The sequence below is a fragment of the Prionailurus viverrinus genome, chromosome B3, assembly GCF_022837055.1.
Source record: "Prionailurus viverrinus isolate Anna chromosome B3, UM_Priviv_1.0, whole genome shotgun sequence".
NCBI lineage: Eukaryota > Metazoa > Chordata > Mammalia > Carnivora > Felidae > Prionailurus > Prionailurus viverrinus.
Window position 1 is genome coordinate 7,389,336 of NC_062566.1, and position 24,150 is coordinate 7,413,485.

At 51.3% G+C, this 24,150-nt stretch overlaps 1 protein-coding gene across 1 annotated transcript in view; it reads right to left on the reverse strand.

The window, feature by feature from the left end:
* RGMA (repulsive guidance molecule BMP co-receptor a) overlaps positions 1 to 24,150 on the reverse strand; it is a 46,100-nt gene that overhangs the window by 21,235 nt on the left and 715 nt on the right. The window contains exon 2 of the mRNA XM_047863173.1: positions 6,655 to 6,770. Coding sequence (XP_047719129.1) covers positions 6,655 to 6,770 — 116 coding nt within the window. The remainder of the gene's footprint in view (positions 1 to 6,654; positions 6,771 to 24,150) is intronic.

The window sequence follows — 24,150 nt, forward strand, 5'->3', positions numbered from 1 at the left end:
GCCTGCTTGGGATCGTCTGTCTCCTTCTTTCTCTCTCAAAATAAACAACAATGACAACAAAAACTTAGAAGAGGGACCCATGATGACCAAGGGCTGAGCCGGGCGCAAGATTCCAGGCCAATACCATCTTGTCTTAGGGCACAGAACGAAGCTACTCCAGGTGCCACAAGCAGAGCGGTTACGGGCAAAGACATCACTTTCCAGAGATCAATGAAGCTTTCAGGTGAGCAATGTGTTCTTCCCGCTTGGAGGCATAACCCCTTTTCCCGAGTCCAGGGCTGGCTCTAGAAATGATAATTTTCCATCCTGGCTCTGCCTCCAGCAACCCTCGGCTCATCTGCTTGGCCGCTCCACGTCTAGATTCATTTGAAGTGGCTTTTTCTCCCTCACCGCCATCCGCAGGCGGGCCTCCCTCCTCCACCTTCCTCATGCAGTGGGAGGGCAAATGCATGCCAGCTGGGCACACGCCCGGCTGGCGCACACGTGTGTGAGCCTGTGTTCATGGGACATTCCTTAGCATGCGAACCAATAATGGGCTCCTTTCTGCGGGGACCTGGGTGCAGACGGATCACTTTAATAGGCGTCTCGGTATTTCGACTGCTCGGGTGAAATGGTGCATGAAATGAATAAATAAGCAAAACCCAAAAGACATAAATCTGACTTGGGAAAATTTGCACAATGACAGCCCTTGCCAACTTCTTTGCCTGACCTATGGCTGGGTGGCATCTTCTCTGAAATGTTAAGCCAGGGACAGACAGAGAGCAGAGAGGGCCTTTGGGAGGAGGCAAAAAAAAAAAAAGCCCCAAAAAACCACTAGGTCCACAGAATCCGTGGTCAGCTTTTCACTCTGCTAATACCTCCAAATTTGGGGTCTTATTTCCCCCCGCCACCTTGAAGCCTTATATGCTGCACAGCACAAACTCAAATATGCTCCGAAGCAAATCTAAGGAGTATGTTTATTCACAATATGGGACATAGAAAAGGGTCGGGGGTCTGTGTTCTACTCCCGGCTTGCTCACCGGCTAGCTGTGTAATGTCAGGCAACCTCTGTGACCCTCTGTTTCCTCTTCGGTACTTTCTCTTCCGTGAGGAAGGTGTGGTGATCTCGCGAGGTGTTGTACTCAAAGCGTTTGGCCGAGTGCCCAGGATACTGTGGCCGCTCAATAAACGAGGAGAGCTTTAAAAATGATTGTCCTCCTTCAAACGATCATACTTTGGAGAGCACAGTAGAAGGTATTACGTCTCAAAGGATGTTCATAATCTTAAGTAGTGATGTGATAGGTTGTCTGTGGGAGGTCGGCGTTTGGGTTATTCTCACGTACTTATTTGCCCTTTATGGTTTTTAGCTTTGAAAATGAGTATTGCTTTTATGACCCCGAAAAAATTATTTTAGAAAAAAGGTTGGGGAATCTGGGGGAAAAAAAGCCTGTGGTCTCTGTCTCTTGAGAAAACACGTAACAGAAATGCAAAAAGACCCAAGGGCCCTCCAATTCCCAGGATGCTGCTGGGTGTGTTCAGTGTGTCCAGAAAGGAGAAGGGGACAAAGGAACAGAAAATGCGGTTTTGCCCTTATAGACAGAACTGGTGATTTAGAAGAGAGCAAAACCCCAAGACCTGCGAAGCAGCGAAACTGGGAGGAAGCACAGGTGTCTGCAGCCAAGGGGACAGGTGTCTAGGTCATTGGAGGGATGGCCCTGGACCCCAACAGACAGCACTGAACTTGGGCCTTGATTAAGTGGACAGCAGCATTGGGCAAGGAAGGCCTGGGAAGGTAGGTGGGTGGGTGGTGGTGGAGTAGGGGGGCAGGCAGGGGTGACCTGGAGCCTCGGGATGTTCCAGAAGCCATGCAAATGAGGCCCGGGAAAAGTGTGGGGCCAGAAATCAGAGGGTCCTGCCTTTTGGATGCTTCAGAGGGCTACGAGGAGGGATGAGTTCCTGAGCAGGACTTTTGTTCTAAAACGGGGGCTTGGGAGGGGGTGCCCAGAGGAAGGTCCTAGGGCTGGTCAGCTGTTTGTAGCAAGGTGACAGTGGTAACAGGCAGGAAAAGGTGGAGGAAGGAGGCCCAGCCCCAAGCAACTGCATTGAATGGAGAGGCCCATCGGACATTCAGGGCTTCACCGTTCTGGGCAGCGGGCTCCTTAACGGACTCAAACCAGGCACTAGTCCCGGGGGGCAGGTGGGGGAGGAGTGGAGGGTGACCAAGCATCTTGGTGTGCCTAGGACTGAGAGGGTTGTTAAGGACTCGGGACTTTCAGCTTTAAACCTGTAAGAGTCCAGGGGGAGATACTAGATGAGCTGGTCGCCCTAGAAGAAACAGCGCCTGCAGTTTTAGGCAGGTTGAATTCAGCCAAGCAGGAAAACAGCACGGTAGCTAACCACTCGACCAGAGCACAAAGCTGGGGTTCTCAGCCCAGTTCTGTCCAGGGCCTTGCACATTTCACTCAAGAGAGGGTTTGGCACAGGAACCACACGTCGCCCCCAACACATAAACTGGCCCCACCCCATCCTCTTACCTCCACAGGGTCCTGGGGCCCCGTCTTCCCCACCTCCCGGAGCATCCTTATCTGAGCCTGTCCCCACCTGTCCTCTGAGATGGGGGCGATCGCTAGCAATGACTGGAACCCTGCAGGCAGGCTTCCCTTCTTCAACCACAAGACCACCTCCTCACCTCAGGGGTTAGGGGGCAAATGGTCCATAGGACTCTCCGTCTCACTCTGCATGGAAGCCAACGCTCTTCCCTGCAGACCTCTTAGCTGCTAGCTGGCTCAGCTGTCATCTGGCTCTTGCAACCAGACATCACTTCATTCTCTGCCTCTGGGACACGAAGTCCCACTGGGAAGACAAAAATGTGGTACGCAAATTGACTTGCTTGCACATTTCTGAACAGCAGCTCTGGCGGAAGTATTCTCATCTCTATAATGACAGAGATGCACTTGGACATAGCAGAGAGACTTGGTCTCCCCAAGCTGGAGTTTCTCCCCTGAGGATTAACATTTCTGGGACAGGTGCAATTGAAAAGTAAAGGGAAAGCAACGAGGGAAAGAGAAAGGCCGCGGGGCAATAATTCTTACAACAGCAGCCCTCACACCTGAGTGTGCATCAGAACCCCCTAGCGGGCCTGGTGAAGTACAGAACCAGGGTCCCACCCCCGGAGCATGGCTTCAGTGAGTCTGGGGAGGAGGAGCCTCCCAGGGGAGGCTGATGCTGCTGGAGGAGGGACCACACTTTAGGAACCACTGTGCTCGGAGTACAGCATCCACGTGAAATTAACGGGAAGTATGCCAGCGTATCTACAACATAGGTCTTTGATGGGTTTCTCTTGGAAATCTGACGGGCGCCTGGGTGGCTCAGAGGGTTAAGCGTCCGACTGCGGCTCAGGTCATGATCTAGTGTTCCTGGGTTCGAGCCCTGCGTTAGGCTCTGTGCTGACCGCTCTGGAGCCTGCTTTGGATTCTGTGTCTCCCTCTCTTTCTGCCCCTCCCCTGCTTGTGCGTGCTCTCTCTCTCAAAAATTAACATTCAAAAATTAAAAAAAAATCTGTTGTATTAAGTCACAAAGCTTTCAAAGTCTAAGAATAAGAAGGATCTATTAATTGGGTCTTGAACAAGCTGTTATTTGTGGAAGATTCCTCCCGAGAAGCCTTTTTTTGGGCCTCCTCCTTCCCGCCCCACTCCTTGCCCCAGCTAGACGAGGCCACCGGTCCATCCACTGTGGGCACGGCATCGTCCAAGCGCACGCCCTGAGCGCCCAAGGGACACTGCAGACCCCTCACCCTTTAGGAGTTGGGGGTTCTGCCGGCCCTGCATGGAGGAGGGCCCCGAATGCCGTCACTGAGTCTGGGACACAGCAGGTACGTCATACCCACTGGGTAAGTCCACGTGAACACTCTCAAAAGACACAAACCCTCTCAGTCCACGGAGGTGAAGGCATCTTTCTCCACATAACTACGTCCAATTTGAGTTGCACTCCTATGGGTTTACTCCTGGCAGTCATTCAAGTTCACCAGCCCTGAACAAGCCTATGCTTTCACGTGGCTGCTCGAGCTGGATTCCACCTGCCTTCAGTGGGCAGCACGCAGGGCCCCTGGGGGTCTCTGTGCCTGCACTGGCCAAGGCTTTGTGTTTTCCCCAGCAGCCACCAGGCCCTCCCTGCCCTGACCTCTGCCACACCTGCAGTGTCTCTGACTTTCTTCCAAAGCAGTCCCTCTGTCCTTGGGTCAAAGACTAGGACAGTCCATCTCTTCATTGCGAAAATGACCCATTTGATCTCTTACTTAGGAAACGTCTTCTGACCCAGGTTTCTTGAGCATACAAGTTTTTGGAGCCCCCGGTGCATTTGGTTTGGGGAGGCCTGGAAGCTGTTTTCAGTAAGGTGGGCAATTTTGACTAAAGGCAGCTGTCAAGTCCTCAAATTAGAAGAAACGGGAGCCAGCTGGCATGACAGGGCAACAGCTATCTGTTCTATCTGCCAGGTTTTAGTTACCAGCCTTGAAGCCAAAAAAGAAATGGGCTTCTAGGAAACAAAAGTGATGGAATTCGCATTCTGAATTCTATAACCCACCAGCTTTGCTCTGACTGGGGGCGGCGGGGGGGGGGGGGGATACTTTAAAATAAAGGTTTTGAGCTGGAGATGTGAAAGCAGCAACAAAAACACCACACCACCGGGTGCTGGCAGCCGCCGGACTCCTGAGTACCTCCCACCAGCCCTCCCTTTCCTCTCCCCAATTCAAGAAGTTAACAAGTGCTGCCCCTTTAAGAGCGGGAAGGTGTTGTTTTAAGGGCCTCTAAGCCCCCCTTCTCAATTTCAGCTCGGAGCTGAGATCACATCCCCCAAGGCAGCCAAGGGACAAAAGCTATTTATCAACCCATCTGATAAAACTTCCAACGGGCTGGATCTTTATCTGGACCAAACCGAGATGCACACGCATTGCAAAGTCCTGCTTCTCCAGAAGGTGGATTTCTTTTTACAGATGACGGTCCTATTTATTTATTTATTTATTTATTTATTTATTTATTTATTCAGTTTTGGTAAGGGAACCAAATCAAGCCTTTCAGCCAAGCCTTTCTGTGCATGGGGAAACTGCCTTTTAAAAGGTGTGTGTGTGTGAAGGAGTAGGCCACCCGGCTGCTGGACTCACTACAGAGGTGTTAACATACCGGGGCGGGGGGGCCCCTTGGGACAACTGACACCCCCCCCCCCCCCATCTTGTCCTCAGCCGGGGCCTCCCCGGTGGAATCCACAGCTGGGAGCAGGTTGAGGCTGTCCGGGACGCCCTTGGGGCGCCGGCAGCTGCTGAGTGAGTTGGGCGCGCTGGACTGGGTTGGCCGCGGGAGGCCCCGAAGCGGGGCTGGGGCGAGAAGGTAAACTGATCCTTTGGTCCTTACCGCTGCCAGCACTGTCCGCCCGCCTGCCCGCCCGCGCGCCCGCAGCCCCAACTTGCAGCCAGGCCGAGCCCGGACTGCCCAGTTCCGCCAGTTCCTGAAACCCAGTTGGCTGGGAAGCAAAACAAAACAACCCAATCCCAGGCTAACTGAAATCCTTTCTTGCAAAGAGCTCGGTGGTGCGCGGGGGCTGCGGGTCCGCGTCGAGGCCGAAAAGACACCTCCGCGCCCTGCAACACTATGGACGCGGCCGGCAGATCCCGCCTTGCAAAAGGGGGCCATTTGGCCCGTGACACTGGGTTTATTTGTATTTTTAGCAAGAGAAAAGTGGGTATAAAGGGTTTAACTGGCGTTTCCAGGCTGTGAGTAGCATATGGCCAAAATGAAATAAAGTTTTATGAAACATTATAAAGAAAACAGACCGGGGATTTAAGTTTCGTGCCTTCCCCCTCCCCCCGAAAGGGGGGAGGGGGAGGGAAAAAAAGTAAAGAAACTGGAGCGTTTGGGAAGGAACAAATGCTTCTCTGTGGAGTTGGTCTCCCTTCCCCCAACAAAAACAAGAGGTCCGGGCTCGGAGGAATTTGAAAGCAGCGATCTGCCAAAAACATTGTGAAAAACTATGGGGGATTCATTGGAAACAGATGGCTTTTTCAGCTTTAATTCTGAAATTCTCTCCCTTTCTGACACAATAAAAACAAACAGGGGGCAACGCGGAATGTTATCAAACAGGAACCCGGGCTCGCGGGAGCCCAGGCCGTGGGCATCCCCGCGTGGGCCGGCGCGTGGGGGCGGGACGGCGTCCCGGAGGAGGGGGCGGCCGGGGACTCGCCTGGGACCTCCGGGGCTGCCCCGGCTCCACCCCTGGGCACACGGCAGGTCTGCACACTGGTGGGCGAGCAGCGGGAGAAAGTGCCCCCTGCTGCGAGTCGGTGCTCCCCAGCCCACCCCACCCCTCCTTCGGGGCCCCAAAGGGGCGCGTCCCCGGCACCCCCTCTCCCGCAAGGAGGGAGGCGCCCCCGGCCTCTGCGACCTCCCGGCTCCCTCTCACTGCAGCCGGGGCGGGGGCCTGCCACCTCCCCGGTCCCCTCGGGGGTGCATCGCGCCCTCGGCGGGGCGCGGGGGAAACAAAGACCAGTGGAGACGCGAGGCGGGGGTCCCGGGGGCGCCGGCGGATTTCAGCTCCGGCTGGCTCCCGGACGCGGGGCCGAGCGCAGCGACGAGGCCCGGGAAGCGGGCCCGGCCGGCCATCCTCGCGCCGGGGGCAGTACCTTACCTGCCGGGAAGCTGCAGAGAAGGAAGGCGAGGGTCGGCCAGAATCCCAGGGCTGAACGTCCTGCCCCTCTCCCCATACCCATCCATCCAGCTCGGCCTGTTACCACTAGCCTCTCCCTGGAAGAAGAGTTTAGAAGAAAAGAAGAGGAAAATCAATCACGCTGCGGAGAAAGGGCAGCTTCGCTCCGCCGGCGGGAGCAGCGAGCCGGGAGGCTCGGTCCCCCTCGGCCGCGGGCGCCCGGCGCGCCCCCCCCTCCCCGCGCGCCCCTCCCTCGCCCTCCCTTCCCCCGGGTCCCCTCCAATGTCGGCGCGGCCCCGCCGCCCCAGCCGCCGCGCGGCCCGCCCCCTCGAGCTCGGGTTTCAGCGCGGCGCGTGAGGGGTGGGGTGGGGGGCAGGCTGGGCGGGGGCCGAGGCGGCGGGGCTCCGACGCTGGTCGCGGGGAGCTCGGGAACCCGGGCCCGGGGGCGCAGGGCGCGCCCCGGCTCCCCGACCCCAGCGGCAGCCCAGGCCTAAGAGGCCCAGCCTCCGGACCGCCTGCCGAGAGCCCCCCTCCCCCATCCAACCTGTAAATCTCCAACTCGGGTAGACACTGCGCTTGCAGCCAAACCCCAGGACCCCGTTTCCAACCAGACTGCGTCCAGAAGCCGCCACTGACACCCCCTGGTTCATTGTTCTACTCAGATGGGTCCCCCATGCAGGGGGCCGAAAAATCCGAGGGTGTCCGGGTTGGCCCGCTGGGTCTCAGCCACTAACGCACCTCGCGGCTCCCTCCCAGATCCCGCCGGGCCACCCACCCGGCCTGGGCTCAGGGCCTCCGGCATCCCCTTCTAGCACCTCGCTGCCTCGCCAGTACTTGCCCTGGCTGCACTCCAGAGTTGGGGGCTTTCAAGCCTGACGGAGGCGGCAGGACGGCTGCCACCCCGGAGGAGGTGTGGATGCTGCGGTCCCCGCGGTGCACAGGGCCCAGCCGCCTGGGGTTGCCAGGGCAAGGCCACCAAGGCCGCTCCTGGGAGGGCATCAGGGTGGTGACTTCCCTTAACTTGGTCGCTTATTTTTCCAGGAGAAATAGGTCTCCTCCCCAAGGTTCCCTAGGACCTGAGGCTCTTCTGCCTCTGGTTGGGATATTTAAGCGACTGGCAACCTTCCCTGGGAAACATCTTTTGGACGGAACACAAATAGGCCAGAGCAAGTGTTTTGAGTCGAACCAGTTCCTCCCGTGGCCCCCCCTCACCTCTCCTCCAAGCCTACTCATCTGGTTCTTTGAGGGGAAAAAAAAAAAATCTGAATTTTTCTCCAATTCTGATGTTTCCCTTAAGCACTATCGCAGTCCTCACTCGCAGAAGGCCACACAGGCTGCAGGGCTGCTTGGGGCGCTGCCTGCCAGGAGGGCAGTTCTGGAGGAGCAAGCTTTGGGCAAGGGGAAGAAAGCCCTAAGTCCCTGAGGTCCCACGCCAAGCAGAAGTGCTTCTGAATCTGGCATCTGCAGACCAGGTAAGAAAGGGGACTGATGTCTCTCAGCCAGGTATGTCATGGGGCAAAAGGAAGCTGTCTTTCCTTGGCATTTCCAAATGCCACGAAGGTACTGCTCACCTTTAACGTGATAGTGCCGTGGCTTTTCCCCCAAATAGTTAGCTCTCAGCCCAACAGGCTCCAATTATCCATCGCTCCCCCAAACTGGGGTCCCCTTTAAGCCCTGATTTGCAAAACTATGGCAGTTTTGCCCAGTGAGAGCCCAGCACCTCACGATCCAGGGCTCTGGTGGCATTTCCTCTCCAGTGGGGCCTGTCCTTGGGCCAGACCTAAGGATTCAGTCCACAGAATGGTAGGATAACATTGGCACACGGGGGCAGGCACGGAGCCAGACGGCACAGAGGCACCTTTGAGGTCCATCAATGAACACCGTTTGCTGGACTGTGCCTTTCACGGTTAGTTCTAAAGCTTCTCACTAATGAGAGAGAAGGGATCCGTCAGCCATCCCCAGCAGTGAATTCATCGCAGCTGCTGAGGCAACATCTACAGTGGCAGATAGGCTGTGCAGCCTTCAGAAGACCTCAACGCAGGCCTTTCCGACACGGTCCTGGCCTGAGGGTAGACCTTTGGAAGCAGGACTTGGAGCCTCTACACCTCAATTTCTTTGTCTGTAAGGGGCAGGCTGATAATATTGTCACCCAGCGGCTGCAACTGAATACAGTCTGGGAGAGGCACTGGGAACTCCCCACAGTTCCTGCTCCAAGACTGGCCGCCATTTTGTGAGGAGATCCAATTCTTATGACGTAAGCAAATAATCTGGGAAAGGGACGCAAAGGACTTCTTTTCCCCCTCACGAGGAGAGATGTGTGAGGCTGATTTTGGACATCACCGAAGTGGAGATTTGGCTTTTACATAGTTTAGACTATCAAGAGAAATCCAGCCCCCAGTAGAGCAGTATGGGGTTTTGCTGACCTGGAACAATCTGTCTGTACTGGCCAAACCAACCAGCTTATTGACAACTCCCCAGATCTTTGCAACAAGAAATCCCTGAACCACTGGGTTATGGAACTCAGCACTTCATTCACCACAGAAACTGACTTAACTCAAAGTGTAGCTGACTTCATACAGACAGTTCCCATTATAGAGTCTGACCACTTATGGGTTCTCCCCTAGGTTGTTCTCTGGGCTTCGGGTTAGAGATGTTCCCTTGCATGGCTCTTGCTCCCTGTTCCCCAGCCCTAGCTGTGGAGGCCCCAGCACTGAACCCTTCGCCCCAGCCCCATGGTCTGTCTGGACAGTGGGGCTGTGGGGGGAGGGGCACGGGGCTTCTGAAAGGCAAGGTTCTGAATAAGGCTAATGCCTCCCAGGAGTGAGGGGTGTCAGGGACTCAGCTTTCCCTGCCTCTGGGTACGAACAGGGTGTTCCCAAATCCAGGGTCTGAGTCATCAGTCAATAAATATATACTCAGGACTACTGCATGCCAGTCCCTGGGGGCTAAAGAAATAAGACAGCTCCTATCTTTGAATCGCTGGTAGAAAAAGATGATAGAGGAAGGTGAGGGGTGATTGGCCAACCGCCCGGGGAAGGCTTTACCAAAAAGATGGTGTGTCCTGTGAGTTGTCTTGAAGGATTCATTTTTATAAGAATGACAGCAGTTATGGCCAGGGTGTCCCTGTGCTGTCACATTATGTCCAGGGCTGGCTAAGTACTTTACATTTCTAGACACTTAAAGCGAAGGTACATGCTAGTGTCGTCCTCATTTTGCAGATGGGGAAACTGAGGCTGAGTGCAGTTAAGTACTCACCCAATTGTTGGCTAATAAACCGTAGAGTGGAACACACCAAGCCCATGCCTGATGTGCTCTATGTGCCATTAATTCCAGTGATGCAAGTCCGCACTGGGCTTAAAGTCAAGGCTAGACAGATAACTTAACAATCACTTTCAATAAAGCATAACACAGACTCTGACAGCAGAGACACAGAACACAGGCGCCAGGGGCCTCCAGCCCAGACCCAGGTGCAGGGTGGGGAGGGAAGTTTCTCCCAGTGTGGGAGAGTGCCGGGGGAGATGGTGGGCGAGGGAGGGGGAGCAGGGCAAGGATTCCAGGCGGCAGGAACTTTCAGTATAACATGTACCAAGGTGTGGCCTGCCTGAGGGGCTGGAAAGCTTGAGGATGGCTGTAGGAGGAGACTAGGCTGCAGAAAGAACAGGAGCCTGAGAAAGCTCGAGAATGGCCAGCACAGGCTCTGAGAAGGTGTCCATGTTTATCGCAGCTGGAAGCCCCACCTGAGGTCTCAAGAAGAGGAGAGACGTATTCTTTTGGGAGACCACTGTGGGGGCTAACCAGTACCACTGCCCAGGACCCCTTCCAGAGCAGCTGAATCTGCATCCCTGAGTACAGCCTGGGCATCAGCATTTTTAATGAGCTCTCCCAGGTGACTCACGTGTAGGGATTCGCTAGGCTTGTAAGTTGCATCACGCTTCATCAACCCTGGGTGCACATTAATACTCAGGCTGAGTCGATCAGTTTATCCTCTTGGATTTAAAGTCAAGGCAAGGCAGAGAACCTAACAAGTACTTTCAATAAAGTGGTGACTGGCACATAACCCAAGCTGACCAATCAGAATCTGTCCTGAGACTGTTGCTATGGGGGAGCCACATCCTGGTCTCTGATCCCTACATGATGAGTCTGCGGGTAGCAATCTGATGTGAAGGCCAGTGTTGATGAGTGTTGCAGGTGGAGGATGTGTCTGCAGAGTTAGCGTGCTGTTTTTACTAAAATCACATTTTATCTGGTGAGCTTTTCTGGGACGGTTGGAGATTTTCGGGGCTCCCCATGCCACTCTCCCTGTAGCTCCTCCTCCCTGGTCCAGCTACGGGAGACAAGAGAGTTCCTCATTTTGCCAAAACTGGTTTGATTTAGGTTTCTCTCATTTGTGTGCACAGACTCGTAACAAGGAGGAAGCTGATGGCCCAACACTGGTCCCAAGAGTATTTTCGCCAACCTCACAAGTCCAGGGATATGTCGTCAATGGCTCCCAACTCATTCATTTACTGGAAGAACTTCTTGGGTCTACTCCCATTGCCTCCACCCCCTACCTTTGAACAGATTTTGCTTATACCAAGTCTCGAGGAGCTCGGTTGGTTTTGCCTACAACGGGGGGGGGGGGGGGGGGGGACCCACTCCTCTTTAATTGAAATAAAACTTAATCTCAAGTTCTTATTTCAAACTTAAAGGGCTCCCGTGGGTCTGGGGTTTGATGAGCTAGACCTTGTTCACTCTCTCTGTAACAGTGCTGAGCAGCCGGAGCTGGTGTGTTGCATTAAGAATATGCATATTAAAGGGGCGCCTGGGTGGCCCAGTCGGTTAAACAGTCAAGTGTCTGACTTTGGCTCAGGTCATGACCTCACGGTTCATGGGTTCGAGCCCTGCTTCAGGCTCTGTGCTGATAGCTCAGAGCCTGGAGTCTGCTTTGGATTCTGTTGTCTCCCTCTCTCTCTGCCTCTCCCCCCACTCACGCTCTCTTTCTCTCTCAAAGTAAATAAACACTAAAAAAAAAAAAAAAAAAGAATATGCAGTTTATGATTGGCTGAGTGGGGAGGCAAAAGCACCCCCATGGGGTCGGCAGGCAGGGAGTTCCCTCAGCACCCAAGCTCCCTGCTTTGGGCAAGTGAAACCCATAAAGTCATTTTGATGGAAGGTGTAGTTTCAATAATGTACAAAAAGAATTAGAGTCGTGAGATGTATTGCATACAGGCCCCAGAAAGAGTGGGATGGTGGGGTGCACAGTGGGCCAGGCCAGGGGCATTCCCTCATCCCAGATCGTGAACAGGAGACAGACGGTGGGGTGGCAGGCACTTATATATAAGGGGGTGGAGGTGAAGGTCACTAACTCTTCTTTAGGCTCAACTCTAAGGGTTATTTCAAAAGGTACCCTGGCAAAGCAGGAGCTTAAGGCAGGAACCCTAAACCTGAGTCCTTACCTGAATGTCCACAGCAGGATTCTCATAATGTAAAACGCAGCAACTCAGAAAAACTAAAGTTGGTTTTCTCATCACAGTAACTTCCAAAGTTTTATAGACTTTGACCATATCATCTTTGAGGTTTCATCTTTCCACCCTAAAGCTCTTAAAGAACAAAGCAGCCCAGCTTCTCAGGGAAGTCTTCTACCTGGGTGATTACTTAACCTTTCTACAGTTCTGCGGTATTTTTCTCTAGGGCAAAGTCGTAAAACCGCCAGGTTTGGGTACAGCCCAGGGAGAATCCTATCTTTGGCTTAGCTCCCAATGCCATTTCTGAAAGCATTTTAGCACCTCACACTGGGTCCTGCACGATCGTTATCCCACAAACATTTTGCAAAGACCCCCAAGATCTCATTTTGGGGCTATCAACAGACTGGACAGAGTCCATTTTGCTATGATTTGGATATGTTCTCCCATATCCAACTGAGGCCTGCCCCCCCCCCCCCACCAAGCTTAAATATGCATTTGCTTGCTAACTCTTAAGCTTGTCCTCCAGCTTATCCACTATTTGTTTTTCCATCTGTCTCTGAACCCTTCAATTCATCCACAGGCCTGGAAGCATCTGAGCATTCGCTCCTTCAGATGATCTATGAACATTTAAGCTAAGTCTGGGAGCACCAGCGATCCTTGGGGATCCCCACGGTTTATAATTCTTCATCCAGAAAAGTACCTGATTATCCCATCTTTTGTTTCCTGTCTCTGAGGACAGTTCCAATCTGTGGTGATTCCCCCCACCTTCCCCACCCGGCACATTCTGGAGCGACTTAACCATTGCGAATGACCCCCGGGGTGGAACTTAGTCGGAAGGAATTTTGAAAGTCTAAACATAATTCATCCCTGGGTTTCTCCCTCGTCTCCGGGCCTGTTTCTACCTCCTCAAAGAATGCTAATAGATTTCTCCGGTTTCATGTTCTCTTTTCAGGAAGTGTGTTGTGCTCTGTCCAGTTCATTGGGACTTTAAAACGTGCCTGGTGATATCACTTTTTTAGTATATGTTCCACAAAGTGGCTATGAAAAGGGCCCCTTCCTAGATGGGTGGGCTCCCTTTGTGGGCAGGGAGACCAGGGTTGTATGCCCTTGGGCGCAGGCCCGGTGTGGAAGCTCAGTGCGCAATCTGGCCACCAGGACGTGGCTGCCATCTTTAATTACCCCTGCTCCGCTCTGTCCAGATGGTTGGGGGTTGGTGGCCATAGAGTTGCCTTGACCTGTTTCCATGACGATTTAGGAGCCGGCCTCTCTTTGCTTCTCTTCTTCCCAAGCATTTGTGAGTCTCACTCTGGCAGGGAGGGACCCCTTCCCTGTAGATCTCGGAATGTCTTAGTGTCCTCCTTCTTTGGCCCATCTTGTTTTCTTCGCTTCTGCTGCAGGCTTCCTTTCCTCTCCGTGTGCTTCTGCGCTGCCTCCCTCACCACGAGGGATGCTTATTCTTGGTAAATAAAATGGAGAGATTGTATTCCAATATTTTAGTGGTGTTTTGAAATAGAATTTCCTGACATTCCAACAGCTCTCTTTAGGAACTGAAGAAGTATCTCACTTTTTCTTTGGATTCTTTCTTACGACTTTCATACATGAGCAGATTTTATTTGCTCTTGGACATGGCTTTAAATGCACGATCAGTAACACTGTCTTCCCCCACACAAGGGAGATTCTTTTTATTTATTTATTGTGTTTCTGTTTTACTCACTCAAGGAGCACTCACCAAGTACTGGAACACTCAGCTTTGGGATTGGGGGGGGGCGGTGGTTGGGGATTCTCAGATGAGCAACAGACAGTCCTGGCCCCCTCCTGGCAGCCCAGGGGAGCAGTCAGGTGTAGATACAAATGATTTCCACTACAATGTGCTCAGAACTCTGAGATGGGTGTTGGTGCGGTTTCTCCGTGTCTCAGGAGCTGAGAGCCCTGCATCGATTCCCCATCATCCTTACTGCACATCAACTAGGGCCTTTACAGAACGGGTGAGTGTCTCAGAGTTGGTGTGCGGGGGCGGGAGGAGTCTCTGTCAGTAACTTCCTTAACAAACAGGACCACCGATGGCAAAGATTGGTGACATCCACATTGCCATCAGCTTCACCCTGTCTGAAACACCTTCTGTCAAACTTCCGCCTGTTAGGAATCTACACAGACTGTCCCATGGGCTAGCATTTCCACTCATGATTCCAATTTCGGGAACAGAGCTTGGAGAACTGGCTGGGCTTGGGACATCGGTATGGAGTGCCCCCCTTAGAACCTCCCAGAAACTCACCCCTGATGGTAGGCATGGGCACAGTCACTGTGCTGGGAAGATATACCAGGGATTTTTTTTTTTTTTAAAGAAAATGCTAGAAGGAACAAATTTTCTGGGCTTTCCATTTCCTTCTGTCTAGCATCAAATTTCGTAAAAAAGTTCAAACAGCAATATAGGCACATGATCCAAACAAATCAACTTCCTGTCAAATGAAATTAGGTGACTCTCCCTGGAGGCAATAACTATTAACAGTTTCGTGTGCATCCTTCCAGATATTTCCATGTGCATGTAAGCACATATAAAATCAATCAGCCTAGCTCATTCACTATCATTTCGCCAAGAACGATTAGCAACCTTCTGACTGCTCTCTCCCAGTAGGTATTTCCTGTTAAATAGTGCTGTGAACTTCCCCATCGTGGTAGGAGCTAAGCAATCAGAGAAGAACTGAGATCACCAGCCAAGGGGGATTGACGTATGTACGTACAGACAGATTGTATTCTTTCCTCTTCCTGGACTTCAATTTCCGTTTAAAGATGTTTATTCCGTCCCCTGTCATTTGGAAGTCAGACAACTCACATCTACCCCCACTTACACTGCAGAAGGTCGGTAACCTGTCTGAGGTCACCCAGCTGGCTGGGTGGCAGAGTGGGGTTTGGGCGACTCACGGCTGTCACGCTACCTCTGCTGAGCTCACCAGCTCCTTCCCAGGCTCAGCGATGTCACGTCTTCCCTCTGCCTCTTCTCGCTCAGACTCCCTCTGTGTCGTCTCTGCCTAACCCAGGCTGGGCTGGAGCCCTCCTGATCACCTGCTAACAGTTTCTGGCGGTGCATTTCCATGGTCTTTGGATTTGAGCAGCCTCTCTGCCTTTCCTCGCCTCTCTTTCTTGACTTCTGAGTTTCTCAGGAAACGCTTGGAGAAGCCAACACTTTTTCTTTTGATCCGTCTCCCACTTCTCCCTGCAGGGATTACAAACCAGTGTATAACTGGAGTGTCACCTACAAAAGTCTCGCTTCCTACTGGGTCTCGGGACTGTGACTCTGGGGCACACCCACTGTCTGGTCTACAGCTTACAAATTCTTCTGCCCACAAAGCCAGTATGAAAATGATAGCATTTGTGAAGTGCTTAATTGTGAGCGTCGAGATTGAGGCTTTCTAGACATTGCAGTAGATCTGGGGAAAGAGAGAGACGGGGCATTTGGGGTGGCTCCACCTCTAACTTTGTGGCCCCTGAATGTTCTGTCCTGTTTCTGGACCCTCAGACGCAATTGCAATCTGCAGAACCGTGGCCTGGCCGCCCAGGAGGGGTCTCTAAGGATCCGGTCAACTGGTGTTAGCTCTGTAACTAACTGGCTTTGCCTACACCTGACTCCAAGGAGCCATTCTGGGGCCTCCTCTGTCACATTTCTGGGTTCCCCAAGTAAAAACGTGGCTGAGCAAATTCTTCAGCTATAATCCCCAGCAATTCCACCCTGCACCTGAAACCATGCCTTCCCAACATGTAATAACCTCTTGTTTTAAGGAAACTTTTGGGTACTCATACCAAGAAACACCAGGTTCCTGTAATGGAGAACAGACCACCCAGTGTTTACTTCTCCCCATTCCAGAAAGTACTGGGGAGAATAACCAGCTTGGAACCATTTATTCACCAAATGGCAACTGTCTGAACTGACAGGGAGTCTGTCTCTCTCTCTCTCTCCACCAGCAGAAGGCTGGAGTATTTGGATTAATGAACAATTTGGTGCCAAGCACAAATACCATAGACATTTAGCAATAGGAACAGATAACCAAGTTATTCATCAAATTCAAAACTGTTTAGAATGGCTAATGCAAAGCTGAAATACCGAAGATCCCTGGATGATGGGAGGTGGGGACGAGCGCCAATGCAGAAGCAAGAACAAATGTGTTGCTTTATGTGACAGCCTCCTCCTCCACCGTTGTTTTCTTTTTTTTACATTTGTTGGAGGCTTCACTTGGACGTGAGAGAGTCAATACAGCCTTCTGGCTAAGAACGTGCCGTCTGAACACCGACCGTTTACATCTGTTAAGTGGGGATAAGCTTTAGCTCCCGCAGAGGGTTCTTGTGAGGACGTAAATGAGTTGACACAATATAGACAGACCACTTAGGACAGATGCCTGGCACAGAGTAAGTGCTGCTAAGTAGCTGACAACATCACGGACAGGAACCATTGTTTGGATTATAACAGAGTGTCTACTGTGCACCCGATTCTGCTAGAGTCTTCGTACATGTGGGAACTGGGGTGAAATCTGCAGAATCCCCCAAGCACTCTTGGATAACCTTGACTCCTGGGTGGGTTCTAAGTGCATTACTAGCTATACGCAAGTTCTGTTGAGCAACCACTAAAACACAAAGTCTCCCACATAACCGTTCAGTCATCTCAACTGTGTGGCGGGCACAGTTGTCTCCATTTCACAAACGAGGGCACCGAAACTCTGGGAGATTAAGTGATCTGTCCAAGGTCACTAAGAATAGCGAGGGCAGGGAGAGCCTCAGAACCTGGCCTTGTGATGCCAAGTTCAGTGTTTCCCCACCTAACTACGGCTGCTTCACATCTCTTCTCATCCTCACCTGGCATTTACTTTTTTCTGTTGGTCAAATAATATGCTCCATTTATAGAATAGTGGGTCATGTGTTAAATGAGAGTATGTCTGGAGATACGCTGTCTTCCAGAAACAAAATTTTCAAAATGTTTTCAGAAAAGAACAATTTGCCTGAACAATCTCCCCCTCCCCTTTAAAGATTTAGGAAGTTGAAAGAGTTATAGAATTCCCTTCCTTTCTTTAGGATACTAAATGGTATTTGGGGGGCAAGTTTTCATAGAGTGCTTACTTGGATGTAGCCTCTGAATGACAGGTAAATATTACACAACAGGATATTTCGATAAAACTATCTATAGTCTCAATTAATTGCAGTCCCTTCAGATAACAAGCCATTCAGACCGTGTCTCCAATTCAAAGCCGGGCGGGCTCCTGCCCCTAGAGATCGGTCACTGACCCAGAAAGGCAGGGCTTGGGCGCCATCTTGGCTTGGGTTTGCTTTGTCCTCATTGACTCCTGGCTCAGGCTCAGGGGAGGTAAATATATTTCTAACTAGGCCTGAAGTCTGTAGATTCTGCCAATAGCATCCATTTACACATAAAGAAATCAGACACGTGGACTTTAGGGATCTTCTTTCTTTTTTCTTTTTTTTTTTTTAACATTTATTTATTTTTGAGACAGAGAGAGAGAGAGAGAGAGAGAGAGAGAGAGAGAGCATGAACAGGGGAGGGTCAGAGGAAGAGGGAGACACAGAATCCGAAACAGGCTCCAGGCTCTGAGCGGTCAGCACAGAGCCCGACGCGGGGCTCGAACCCACAGACCGTGAGATCATGACCTGAGCCGAAGTCGGACGCTCAACCGACTGAGTGCCCCAGGGATCTCCTTTCTTTTTTTTTTTTTTTTTTTTTTTTTTTTTTCAACGTTTATTTATTTTTGGGACAGAGAGAGACAGAGCATGAACAGGGGAGGGGCAGAGAGAGAGGGAGACAAGAATCGGAAACAGGCTCCAGGCTCTGAGCCATCAGCCCAGAGCCCAACGTGGGGCTCGAACTCACGGACCGCGAGATCGTGACCTGGCTGAAGTCGGACGCTTAACCGACTGCGCCACCCAGGCGCCCCAGGGATCTCCTTTCTTAACATGCTCTTAGCAGAGGAAAATAAAAGCAAGCTAAAACCCTCACAGCAGAGAAAAGGGTGGCATTGGCTTTTCCCTACCATATGCTCTTGAGATACGTGAAGATACAAAGCCGAATGTGTGCTTCAGGATAGGAAGGTAAGCGATTTTGAAGTCAGTATTCTGAGTTATCAGACTATTTTAGCAGCACAAAAGGACATGAAGCGCCATACATTAATGTCCCGTGATTCCCTTGTTCTGAGGCAAAATGACCTAGCAAAGTTAGCAGTGGGGGGGTTACTGGTGGGTCCGGACCTGTGAAGGGATGCCATCGTGAACCTCATAATGTCTACAGGTAAGGCTCGCCTCTACGCCCTATATTTCTTGCTGTTTTGCCTCTCTTGCATAAATGGAAGCCCATCTGGGAAAATGCAATTGCATTTAAAAAGTCTATTTATTATTTATACTCTACCGCTTTCCATAACGGATATTAAATTAAATGTAAATGAAAGTACACACCCAAATTTCCAAACCCATGTTACATCGTATTGTTTCCAAGCTACCAACTGGGTTGAGGAAACCCTACAGCGTTTATGGCTCTGTGGGGGGGATACGCATTTCCATGTGCTTTTCTGGTATGAATCTGTCAAATGAACCCTTGTCAAGTGGGGCACGGGAGGTGAGCCACAGTTCAACGACAGACCGCAGGAGAAACTAAAATGGAGACGTTTATTATTCACAGATCTAGACAAAGCATGCCGCATACCTTGAGGGGCCACGTGGGGTGGTCAAGGGAGGGTGCAGGGAGAGAGGCAGTACTGGGGCTCATGCCTTTATTAGGGTCCACGGTAGAGCGTTTGAGGGTTTCTGTGCTGAGGCTAGATCGGTCAATTCAGACCAAAAGAGTGGGCTTCTGTGGAGCCCCATGGGGGTCTTTTCTAAGGGGTGCACAAAGAGAAGGCCTGGGAGGTGGGGGAGATGGTTTATCACGGGGGCCGTGGGGGAAGTCATCAGGAGTTCCATTTGCTTGGGACTCTGTGGCTGCTATCTAGGGCATGCCCTCGCACAAGGGGGCTCTGGTCAATTTAAGATCCCCACAGGTCACGTGGCCAAAGCAAACGGCTGCAGAGACCCTAACACCACGGAGTAGCCTAAAGTCTCTATACCCAGGGGACATATTCTTATGAGAGCAATCTGTTCTCCAGGATGCCAGTGTCAGTGTCAGGAGCTGAAAATGGGCACTGGCAGCAAATTTCGAAGTCACTTTTGCCCAGCAGATGTCTTCTGAGCAAGCCTCTTTGAGAGCCAGTGAAACAGCGTCCCGGCAGGGGGGTAACTAGCAACATCTTGGGATCTCACAAGAGGATCAGACTCTGACAGAGGATAAAGCTTTGTGGAAGTGTGTGGAACAATGCGGTATTATGGTTTAAAAAATTGTTTTTCAATGTTTACTTATATTTGAGAGAGAGACAACAAGAATGAGTGGGGGAGGGGCAGAGAGAGAGGGGGACGTAGAATCCGAAGCAGGCTCCAGGCCCCGAGCTGTCAGCACAGAGCCCGACGGGGGGACTCAAACTCACAAGCCATGAGATGATGACCTCGGCGGAAGTGGATGCTTAACTGACTGAGCCACCCATGCGCCCCAAGGTATCATGGTTTTTAAATAGCTAACTGGAGGGAAGAGATCCACGTGGTACGGATCAGTGAAACGTATCAAAAACTAGCAGGAGACTGAACTCTGAGGTAGAGCATCTGCGTTGTGGCCGACAAGGCTTACGCACGAACGTTCAGGAGGCCACTGGGGCAAGTTGTTGTACGTTTGTGCATTTCCACCTAATCTCGTTTCAAAAAGTCATCAGGGAGAGAAGTCCTCACAACTCCAAAAGAGGATGAAAAAATGGTCTGTGTCCATCTTCAGAGGAACAGCATACTAAGAATAAAATAACCGTACTGAGACTCTTATCGAGGACTTGGCCAGAGTATCTCTGCTCATGAGGGCACAAGAGCTGAGCATTACCAGGAAACGAGCCAAAATGTTGCTGTCAACCAGGCAAAGACCCGGAGTGGGAGAGTTCCCGAAGATGGAAAAATGAAACATACAAAGTGGCAGCCACAAGGGCTGGTAATTACTAAGCAATGCCTCACAGATGCAAATCAGTAAGTTTTAGGGCATTTTTCACTCCTATCTGCTGATCTCTGCTATGCCCCGTGGAGGACACAGAATCTACAGGAATTGGCCTTGGTCTACCAGACAGATGACAGAAGCATTTGTTTTCAAGTTTTTGCCAAATTTCCAGACTCTGGCAAATCTAGTGTCTTGATTCTAGAGAGTTCTTCACCTCGTGGTGTTGCTTTATTTAAAAAAAAAAAAATTTTTTTTTAATGTTTATTTATTTTTGAGACAGAGAGAGACAGAGCATGAACAGGGGAGGGTCAGAGAGAGAGGGAGACACAGAATCTGAAACAGGCTCCAGGCTCTGAGTTGTCAGCACAGAGCCCGACGCGGGGCTCGAACTCACGGACCGTGAGATCATGACCTGAGCCGAAGTCGGACGCTCAACCGACCGAGCCACCCAGGCGCCCCTCGTGGTGTTGCTTTAAACAAACAACTGGAGAACACGAAGTAAATTCAAACAGTTCTGTAATTTTTTTCTGCATAAACACTGTTTGCTACACTTTAGTTCTTTACTGTAGTAATCTGGATATAATTTTATAGGTCAAGTAAGTACGTAGGGCATTTTTACATCCATCAAGTAGAAGCACCTTGAAATTTTTTAAATGAGGCTATAAAAGATATTTGCATTTGCTTTGTTAATTTCTGCCCAAGTTTCAAAATTTCCTCATCTTACTGCCTTTAGAATTATAAAAGATTTCACATCTCACTCAGTAGGCATTCTTGCCTCGACCCCTAGGCTCTAATATGATACTGCATTTTTTTCCCTGTAAGGTTTATTTATTTTGAGAGAGAGAATGAGAGAGAGAGAGAGGACGTGAGTGGGGAGGGTCAGAGAGAGAGGGGGACAGAGGATACGAAGCAGGTTCCAGGCTCTGAGATATCAGCACAGAGCCCAACGCGGGGGTCGAACCCATGACATGAGATCATGACCTGAGCGGAAGTCGGACAGTTAACTGACTGAGCCACCCAGGCATCCTGATGCTGCGTTTTCTACTCATAGGGTCACACCTGGCTAAGAAACCGGGGATCCTTTTAAAAGATGTTTATTTGTCACCAAGGAGACCGACTTCTGCCTGACCTTGTATGCACACTCGGGTGAGACAGGCCTTAGTTTTTCCACTGCCCTGTTCATTGCTCTGTCCTAACTCTGTTGCTGTGAAAGGAAAAGAGGCTGAAAATGCACTGCCGTTGGGTCAAAATTAGGAAAACAGGAGTCTGTCCTTTGAATAGGGCTGGATACCAGGCAGGTGGGAGAGTCTGGAGCCTTCCTTCTTCGGGTTAAATTTATGTTAAGTCTGTTGAATGAATAAATGATGCATGTTGTTTGAAAAGCGAAACCATCCTCCGAAAGAGCCACAGAAACACCACTGATGCTGAAAAGTTATTTGAACTTACCTTTGGGTTATTATAAGTCAGGTTCTAGAACAACGATCTTTACGGAGTAGTGCCTTTTCATTTCACAGAACTAACAGATTCACATGAGCCTGCACTGGTTTCTGGTAATCCTAGTTTGTTTATGCTCTGTTTCACTTGGGGGTATCCAATCTTCCCTGGCTGGCAGATTTCTCAAGAGATCGGTGATCATACCTCCTAAGGCATGACTGAATTTGGGGACCACACGTGAGAAAAGCAAATGCTTGAATTTAATTCATTCGGTAGCAAGGTTGAGGGGAAAAAAGCACTTTAAACCCGCAGAACCTGGGCTATACTTCTCTGGACATCCATTTCTCTAGCGAGATCTAGATGCCATCACTAGTCTGGTGAGCATCACTACAACAATGGCTGGAAAAAACTTCCTGTCCCAATGTCAGGGATGCTCAGTGCCTATCATTTTATTCTGCATCTTCATCTAAGAGTTCCTGTATTTGGCCCCACATGGGGTGGCTGGCCGAAGGGCCGGGCCACGGGTCGTAATAAATAGGAGACTCTGATGGCTCCACTCTGTATGATCACACACACTGGGGAGGCAGCAGTCACACCTTGTAAGGCGTTTCTTAGCAAAGGTCAGAGAAGCCTGCCTTGAATAAGATGCCAGGTCACTGCAAGACCCTTTCTGTCACAAATCTGGTTATTAAATAAACGCAGAGACAGCATGGGGGGAGGCAGAAACGCCACCTACCACTCTACATGTCTATTTAGAATATAAGCACCTTTCACCTGGAAGGGAAAAGGGAGGGGCAGGGCTCTTGTTAAAAGGAATCTAGGAGGCGCTTGGGTGGCTCCCTCCACTAAGCTTTCGACTTCGGCTCAGGTCACGATCTCATGGTTCGTGGGTTCGAGCCCTGCATCCAGCTCTGTGCTGACAGCTCGGAGCCTGGAGCCTGCTTCAGATTCTGGGTCTCCCTCTCTCTCTGCCCCTCCCCTGCTCATGCTCTGTCTCTGTCTCTCAAAAATAAATAAATGTTAAAAAAAATTCTATTGGGGTGCCTGGGTGGCTCAGTCGGTTAAGTGTCCGACTTCGGCTCAGGTCATGATCTTGCCATTTGTGAGTTCGAGCCCCGCGTTGGGCTCTGTGCTGACAACTCGGAGCCTGGAGCCTGCTTCGGGTTCTGTGTCTCCTTCGCTCTCTGCCCCTCCCCCACTTGTCCTCTGTCTCTATCAAAAATAAATAAAATGTAAGAAAAAATTTATTTTTATTAAAAACAATAGGAATCTGGGACCTTCCTCCCCATCACCACCACGAAGAGGATCTCAAGGGGGCAAGGGTCTTCACCCCAGGGGCACCACCGTGCTGTTCTACAAGGAACCAACCTATCCTTTAGAATAGGGAGAAGCCGGCTGGCGTGGCTAATATCCTCTGGCCTGTAAGGTGTCGGCAAAAACGAGCCACAGAGAACGTGGAGCCCGCCTGGGTGTGTGGGTGCTCCACCCAGAGCCTTTGTCCGCTCTGCTGGTCACACAGCAAAGTAATTCCCTGTTGTTCCCAGGAGATCACATCCCTTGTAAAGGGGGCCTGCTTGTCATCTGCTGCAGCAGTGGAACTTTCAGAAGCCCTTTGTATGTGTAAAAAAAAAAATGCTATTCTGGCCTGATCTGCAAGAGGCCCTTTCCCACTTCTCCTTCAGCTGTCCTCGGTCAATCTCTTTCCTAGGGGTCATGGCTTGAGATTCGCCTGACAAATCACTCCTCTGTGACGTCCTGGAGAAGAGCAAGGTGCGCGCATGTTTTTTCCCCCCTGCGACTGATGCCCGAACAATGGGTGTCCACCTACCGGAAGGTAACATTTTCTGTTTTTGCTGGAGGACCCTAAAGCCAGATGGAGGAGGTGACAGATCTCCTCGAGGTGCCAGCCTGCCACTCGGTACAACCTGTAATTCTGTCCCTTGAGCTTGGCGCACTGAGCTGGGGGTGTCGGGGCGCTCCCGCTCACGCAGACTGTAGACACACGGATAACTAGGATAACCACCCTTCCTACGAGGACTCAGCCCCCTCTCTACCTGGCGCTGGAGTCCCGTACTTTGAAAACACCCAACTTCGCGGCGAAAAGGAACGCGCGGCTTACCATTTCCGCTAGATGGCGCGATTTCCCCTACTCCGCCCTCGAGACACCCGAATTGTAAAATAAATACAACCCAACGCCTTCCGAAACCACATACATAATAGCAACTCGCAGGCTCCCATTAAAAATCTCAGTTTGGGGGAATTGATTCTGCCCCGGAGCAAATCTAATGCAATTACATTAACAGGATGCAATCAAGAATTGCAACTGAGCGCCCCTCCCCGCCCCCCGCTCCGACACACGTCGGTCCTCCCCCTAAATACACCTGTCCCCCTGTTTCAGCGAGTTCTCCGGCGTGAGCCACGGCTCGAGCCGGGCGCGGAATCGTCTCTGTGCCCCGCCCGTCGGGCCCACCCCTCCACTTAGGAACGCCGGGGCCACTCGGGAGTCCGATCCCTTAGCACTGAACCCAAGTCCCGCACCTTCCTGCATAC